The 7,949-nt window shown below is 31.1% G+C and overlaps 1 protein-coding gene across 3 annotated transcripts; it reads right to left on the bottom strand.

Annotated features, from left to right (window-relative positions):
- Positions 1 to 3,709: 3,709 nt before the first annotated feature.
- LOC112508922 (serine/threonine-protein kinase AFC2-like) lies at positions 3,710 to 7,284 on the bottom strand. 3 transcript variants are annotated; one of them, XM_025113776.1, is made up of 11 exons: positions 7,075 to 7,284; positions 6,091 to 6,280; positions 5,717 to 5,743; positions 5,485 to 5,638; positions 5,353 to 5,401; positions 5,141 to 5,255; positions 4,821 to 4,912; positions 4,578 to 4,734; positions 4,434 to 4,498; positions 4,251 to 4,348; positions 3,710 to 4,171 (listed from the first exon to the last, which is right to left on the bottom strand). In XM_025113776.1, exons 1-11 carry the CDS (start codon positions 7,174 to 7,176, stop codon positions 3,919 to 3,921), a joined length of 1,302 nt encoding a protein of 433 aa, XP_024969544.1. In that variant the 5' UTR covers positions 7,177 to 7,284; the 3' UTR covers positions 3,710 to 3,918. The 3 variants fall into 3 exon arrangements, with proteins under 3 accessions (XP_024969544.1, XP_024969545.1, XP_024969546.1); XM_025113777.1 differs by lacking the exon at positions 6,091 to 6,280 and having other exon boundaries at positions 3,788 to 4,171; positions 7,075 to 7,163; XM_025113778.1 differs by lacking the exons at positions 5,141 to 5,255; positions 5,353 to 5,401; positions 5,717 to 5,743; positions 6,091 to 6,280; positions 7,075 to 7,284 and having other exon boundaries at positions 3,788 to 4,171; positions 5,485 to 5,611.
- Between the last annotated feature and the right edge of the window lie 665 nt (positions 7,285 to 7,949).

Raw genomic sequence — 7,949 nt, 5'->3', positions numbered from 1 at the left:
CAAAAAAAGTATTATATGAAACAATTTCACAAGATTAAACAATTTCATGAAAAATTTTCATAAGATTAAACAATGAAATCGACGGATGAAGGTGGTTTGCACGGTTTACACAAATGAGGACGGTTTTTATTTGATCACTCCTATATATATATATATATATATATATATATCTTCAAAGGTTATTTTGAGAAGTGGTAAATATTTGAAAAGTAAATAAGTGATACTTGTTCTTCATACGGTCAAAATCGGATTTGATTGATCAATAATTGCGGTTTTCACTGGCCAATAATTATTGTTTTGACTGGACAAAGATTACGGCTATGCAAAACATAGGAAAAGTAGTTTTGTAAATTTTATAAATAGGGGACAAACAAGTTCATATATGAACCTATGTTATTCATATATGAACTATATGTTCATATGTGAACTCGTGTAATTCACATATGAACTATTTTAACTTATTCATATGTGAACCATTGTAATTCACATATGAACAAATTAACTGGGTCATATATGAACCTGTGTGATTCACATATGAATAATTTAACTGATTCATATATAAACCTGTGGGTTCATATGTGAACTAATTAACGGGTTAACAGATGAACGTTTAGTTCATATCACATGGATTCACATATGAACCCATTTGTCATCTATTTATAAAAGTTACAAAACTATTCATCTATCTTCTCATACTCATGCGAGGAATTATCCGATGCTTCACGATCAAAACCGCAAATATTGACCAGATGAATGACTAGGATAACTTCTTTGCTTCTCAAATGAACTTATATATATATATATATATATATGTGTGTGTGTGTGTGTGTGTGTGTATGTATATGTATATATAAAGGAGCGACCAAATGCAAACCATCCTTATTTGTACAAACCGTGCAAACCACCCTCATCGATTTCATTGTTTAATCTTATGAGGAAAAAAAATCATGAAATTGTTTCATATAATACTTTTTTTGATGAAGTTGTTTCATATATAGTTATGAAATTTTTTCATATAATATTTATGAAATTTTAATGAAACTGTTTCATGTATTTATCTAAAATTAATATAATGAAGATGATAATGTCCATGATTAACACCCTCCACAATAAAATCATAATTACAAAAAAATAAACAAAAATGAAAAATTATGATTGGTTGAATGATATTTGTACAAATAACGTGGTTTGCAAAGTGTAAGTGTGTGTGTATGTATATATATATAGGAGTAATCAAATGAAAGTCGCCCTCATTTGTGTAAACTTTGTAAACCAATCTCATTCATTCATTTTTCTTGATCAATGATCAAAATTTGTTTAGGTTATATTATGAAATTAAAAAAAATTATTTTATAATCCCGAAAAGGGCAAAATGATAACTTTGGTAGTGGTAATATTAATGGCAACCATATCATGTATATCGTAATATTAATGAAACAAAATCATTTGTAAAATAATATATTAATTTTATGTTCAAATATCATAAAGAAAACAACATCCATCATTAAAATAGATCAACAATAATAATAATAAAAACACACTAATAATCAATTTAACATAATGAAACCTTTTGAATAAAAAAAAATTACTACTACATTTCATGAACGAAATGGTTTCACAGTTTCATCAATACACAAATCAACGTAATGCTATATGAGACATTTGTCATTTTCAAGTTTCTGGTAGATGTATCCATTTCAATCTAATTATAAAATGGTTTCACTGTTTGCTAATTAAACAACATGTTCTTAACAATTATGAAATGGTTTCTCTGTCGTTATGCACCCATTTCATCGACAAAGTTTTTGTAATCCGAACACGTTTCATAGCGCCAATGCATCTACCATTACATGCTATGTTAACCATTAAGTGAACAAAATCATCCAAAAAAATTAATAAAAAAAATGAAACAATTTCATCAATAATTGTTGATAAGAACACAAAATTATCCAAAAATATTATATTACGCAATCAGTTCATCCCAAAAGTTTCATTAAACAAATTCCTCCATGAACGTTTTTCACAAAACAATCTGCATACGTTTCATTATATTATTTTTCATTTTTTCATTAAATTAGTGTCCTTTTTTGTAGTACAACATATTATGTATCCTAGTAAATTATGCAACGATTTAATCATAATTCTTTTGCTATCTAAACATGCGACACTACGTTACTGCTTCTACCAAACCATACAAAAAAATAACCACTAAGTGAACAAGATAAACCCAAAAAAAAAAAACATTTAAAACAATTTCATCAGCAACTATTTCAAAAGACGAATGTTTTATTAGTACATGAATTTGTTTCACTAATATGATAATTTTACCGGTTTATGAATCTCTGTTTAGGATCTGGTACTGATTTTGTGGATCAATCAATATAAGTTTTTGATCTTCATATTCTTACTACGTATAAACCTATAAAACAAATAAACATATTTAATTTTTAAAATACTAAATTAAACAAGCATTTAACTATTACCATTTCTAACATTTCCTTTATTACGTTTCCTTAATTAACATAACTTAATACCTTCCATATTTAATCAAAAACAATGTAAATTACAATTCAACCCTTAATGATTAAATTTAATTAAAAAAAAGAAATTTTTCTATTGGGCGAAATCGATTTACACGGTTTTTAAGAATTAGGCGGTTTTCAACGGATCCCGCTCTATATATGTATGTATATATGAGAGGGATAAAATGCAAACTAAACTATATGTACAAACCATGAAAACCGTCGATTTCATTGTTTATTTTAGTGAAAAAAGTTTATGAAATTGTTTTCAATAATTCATTATTGATGAAAATGTTTAATATATTTTTGTTTCTATGTAAAAATTAAATTGTTTCATGTATTTGTCGATGTTGATGAAATTTGTTTACAAAAATTAATAGAATAAAAATGATATGTCCATAATTATTTGAAACATTTTCATTATATTAAAAATTTTCACTAAAATAAACAATGAAATCGATAGTTTTTACAATTTGTACAAATTGAATGATTTGTAAAATATCCCTCCCATATATAGTATATATGTTTATGTATATAAGGTTGGGTTCACGTGAGACCAAGGGTTTTTCGTGAGACCTGTAAAACCAATTTATGTTCATTGATCAACTTTATACATTAATGATCTAATGATCTAAAGTTGTACGGTGATAATTTTATTATTATTGAAAAGTCCAGTGATAATTATGTGATTATAAATGTTTAGATTGTAGATCTAATCCAATGTTTGAAAATTGGTTTTACAGATCTCACAAAAAACCATTGGTCTCATAAGAATATATAATATATATGTATATGTATGTACGTAGAGGGGGTTGTTAAATTCACCAAACTAACTAATTTTCACCTTGTGCAGACTTCCTGAAGTGTCATTTCTTTAACTAATTTTCACTTTTATGTATTTAATTCATAAAAAAGTATATTTGTGGATTTACGCTTGTAAAATGTTGTCTAATTTGGTTCATCTATAAAAGAAAAATGATTATAAAGTGAAAAGAGATATGGAAATTGACTTGTTGGGTTGGGTTAATTTCATATACTGAAATAACCTTGAGAAGAAGTGCATGTTATTTCATATAATTTTTTCATCTATATTTGTTACATAATGTGAATAGTTTTTACGTGTTTGTGAAACGAAAAATAAATAGAACTAAAAACTGTAACATTATGAATCGAATACATACAAAACAAACACATAGTGAAACAAATTCATGTTAATCAATATAGTAAATGGTAAGAATTTAACAAATTCACCAACAAAAAAAGGATAGCAATGAAACCAGCTGCTGCTGCAGCAGCTGGCTTTTAACAACATTAGACGTTTGTACATAAATGGCAGAGTAAGATGTCATGGGGTTGCTGTTAGCGGACGAAACATAGAATCTATCTACATTACAAACTAATACCGTCTAAGATGATCCCTTGTGAAGAAAGGATGTCTTAGAGCCGCGTCTGCTGTTAGCCTTTCCGAAGGATCATACCTCAAAAGCCCTTGCAACACATGAATTAGATCACCTGCAGAATGGTCTACATGCTGCATTATCAAGTTCTGGAGTCGAGGTAGCTTCATAACTGCCTTTATACTTTCTCTTGAGCTGGCACCCTCAGGCCAGTCCAACCTACCCTTTCTAACGTACTTCTCCACATGTCGGCTGCACAGTAACCAACATATAAGACGGATAACGGAAAATAGGAACAAAGAATGTGAAAAGAAACAAACGGGCTTCTTACTCTGCTTTCTTCAACATGTGCATAGGCAACGGGCCCAGGACCCTCTCCATCATTGCTAGATGTTCCAGGTTTTCATGCGTTTGGAATAAAGCTTCACCCTGTCCAAAGCACGACTGTTAGTTATTCATAATCCTTGAAAAGAGCATGTTGCCCTGATCACATTGGAACTAAGTTCAAACTTACTGAGCAAAGCTCCACCAAAATACAACCCACACTCCATATATCACATGGGTAGCTCCATCCAAGTCCTGCATGTATAATACAACAAAGGTTAACACAACTGCCAAACAAGAGTGAAGGTACAAGATGATTAACCATGTTCAGTACCTAGGATAACTTCTGGTGCACGATAATGGCGTGTGGACACTATGTAGTTCTGGTCCTGACGGTCATATGTTGTACTACCAAAGTCGATCACCTTGATAGCACTGGATTTTGGGATTCTTTTGGAGAAAGACCCATCCTTTGGCGACCTAGATGAACACTAAACAAATACAAAGAAAGCAATATTAATACGTCAGCATGAACCACCACCACCATCATTGCCACAATAGCAAAGACAGTCCGTACCTTGTAATCAGGCACTTTGAGATACTCCCGAGACACTAGAAGAATGTTCTCAGGCTTTAAATCAGTGTGTATTAGCCGCAGATCATGCATAACTGAAAGACATTATAAAATATTCAATAATTCGATTCATTACAAAAGTGCAAAAAATCAAAAACTTTGAAACCTCTATTGACACCCAGCCTGAGGCGGGATACAGCCTAAAGAGGTTTTCTTCTTTTTAAAATATAAAGAAAAAGAATAGTTGTTTTTGAACAAAAGCATCAAAACCATAAAAAAAAAAGTATATGTAAAAGAGACTAGCTTAGGCGATTACTACACACATGCTATACATTCCAAGAGTTGTCTGCCAATCTCCCGAACTAGGTCAATTGGAAACGAACGATAATTGTTTTTGCGTAGAAAATCATATAAGCTTGGTCCAAGCTTCTCAAAAACCTGTTAAGACCATTTAAATGCACCCAAAATCTTAACCCCAAAACCTTTGTCAATCTGGGGAAACAAATCCACCACATTAATCATATCATATACTTACAATACAGATATGGTTACGATAGTCAAACCAGTTCCTTAATTGCACACAACTGCAAGGAATAAACCAATTTAACAACACAAACAAAAAACAACCCTGATGCACATATAACAAATAATGTGGCTTGTCACTCACCGATTGCCACCTTTATCGTGTTTACCAAGTTGTTGCAACACGTCAATCTCTATCATAGCTGCCTCACGGTATTTCTTTATACCGCGGACAATTTTTATAGCAACCATTTCCTTTCTTTCCTTGTCCCAACATTCCAATACTTGGCCGAACGTACCTGAGTTAAATATATATCAGTAAAATAATTCGATATAATACCAACAGCTACCGACAATTTATCTGAGAACTGACTCACCTTCTCCCATTTTTCCATGAATCTTATCTGCAAGTCACACATAAAAACAAAAAGAAGTAATCAGAAAAATATATATGACCAAGTAAATATTAGAGAACCAGTCAACAAATATTAGTTACATCTACTGAAGCAAACAAATTAGTACCTTTAAAAAAAATAAAAAAAGATAGAACAGCCGATCATAGAGGCTATGATACAAAAACAATTGCTTCCTAATACAATAAGAGTAACTACTCACATACACTAAGAACAGATATAGTGCTTTTTCAATTAGGCATGATGCAAGAATCTTCTTAGCATGTATAAACATGAATGTACCATAACCAGCAACCAACAATAAAAAAATTTCTATGATGGTGGTAAAGGATAGTTACATCGAGAAGTTAAATTATCTCCAACTGCAAATACATAATGTCCATCTTTATCATCTTGACGCCATGGGGGAGAACCAATTCGAGCCACACGCTTAACAAGGGATGAACTAATATGGTCTGATGGTGCCCGCGAAGGTGCAAAGCTGGTCAGATTTCCAATCTCTTGTCCACAAAACAATCCTAGCTGAGCCTACACACATGCATCCATTCATGTTCCTTTCAATATGCATAATCAATCCCTTACCATTTGATTTTTGATGCAGGATAGCAACCACGTATCACAATTTTCAACAATTCATAATATCAAATGAGTAAAAAACCACAAATCAAGGACACGTTTAAGAAAAATTAATATGAATGCATTATCATCAAGAGTAAGGCTGTTCTATGTTTAGCTTCGTTTAAAGAACCTTCAATGTCCACTGATCTCCAAAAATATCTTTTCAGAGAAAGTAGTTATCTTTCTTTTTTCTTAAAAGACCCACTCCACCAATATGAAAACACCAATAAAAATAAAATTACAACTATGTATTATTTCTTGAAAGATTTCTTGAAAGAGAAGGTTTAAACGATAATCCTTCTTTGAAAGAGTCCGATAAAAATTAAAGAAAAAAATCTTTATACGTCAATACCCTCTTGAGAGGAAAAAAACACGTAGTGCAGTTAAACGATTGAGGACGAACAATTGCAGAATCCATCAAAACCATAATTTATCGGAAAAAAACTACAAGGAAAATCTTTCAAACATTAAATCACAACACATAAGCGATAAAACCGAAAAAGAGCCTAGTAGATCTAATCATCTAACACAAGATTCTAGCTACAACAAATCAGAAACCAATTAAACAAAATAGATTTGACTTTTACTATTACCTGGTAAGGATGTACTAATTTCAATAAGATCTAGCAAAAGAAATCACCCAAACAACAAAAACACAACAAGAAAATTAGAGGAATCAGAAGAAACAGAAACAATACCCATACCTTCGGTGGTTGAGGAACCACATCCCAGCCCAATCGCTGTCGTTTCCTAGGCCTGACGTCTAATTGACTCATGGGAAACTCCGTAACACGCTCCATCTCCATATCCAATTTCACAAAAATCGCTCGATGATTGATCTATAAGAAAAACTGATGAGATTTGCAGGTAGACGATTTCGAAATTATTTGTAAGTTGTAACAGCGTAGATCTGTGAAGAAAACCCAACCCTAACGCAACCCTAATATTGACCATACAATGAGGCGGGTCGGTGAGATTGTATCCTGCCGTACACGTGTCTCATGTTTTAGACGTTGATCTGGCTTTATTTCCTAAACCATTGGGACGTTCACCGTGGTAAGTTGATGAATCATACTTTAAACTATGGTTAGATTAAACATATTTCGTTTGATTATCCCTAAAAGTGCGTTTGGTACACTAGACAAGAACATGATAAGAATCTATGTCTCATGTTTAGTATGAATTTTATGTGGAACAGACAGAAACAGAGTGGAACAAGCCTGTTCCATTCCTATCACATAGAACAAAGTGGAACAAGGTGGAACAGACTTATATTTTACCAATATAACATCAAAATAAAACTTAATTCTCTTATAAAAATCAAATAGGTCTCTCTTTTACATTTTATTCATTTTTTGAATTTTATTTATTATATTTTATGTTTCTTAAACTTTCATTTTACTGTTCTCAAAATATTATTTTTATATGGTTTCTATATTTTTATTAATTTATGTAATTTATTATATATTAATAATAAAAAATAATGTAGAAAAGAGATAAAAATAAAAATAGACCATAAAAAAGAGATAAGTGAATTCTTTTGTTTTCTGGAAACCAAGTTTTGTGAATGTGATAATAT

Source organism: Cynara cardunculus, assembly GCF_001531365.2.
Source record: "Cynara cardunculus var. scolymus isolate 2C chromosome LG 3, CcrdV1, whole genome shotgun sequence".
Taxonomy (NCBI): domain Eukaryota; kingdom Viridiplantae; phylum Streptophyta; class Magnoliopsida; order Asterales; family Asteraceae; genus Cynara; species Cynara cardunculus.
This window is presented reverse-complemented; position numbering and strand designations above follow the sequence as displayed.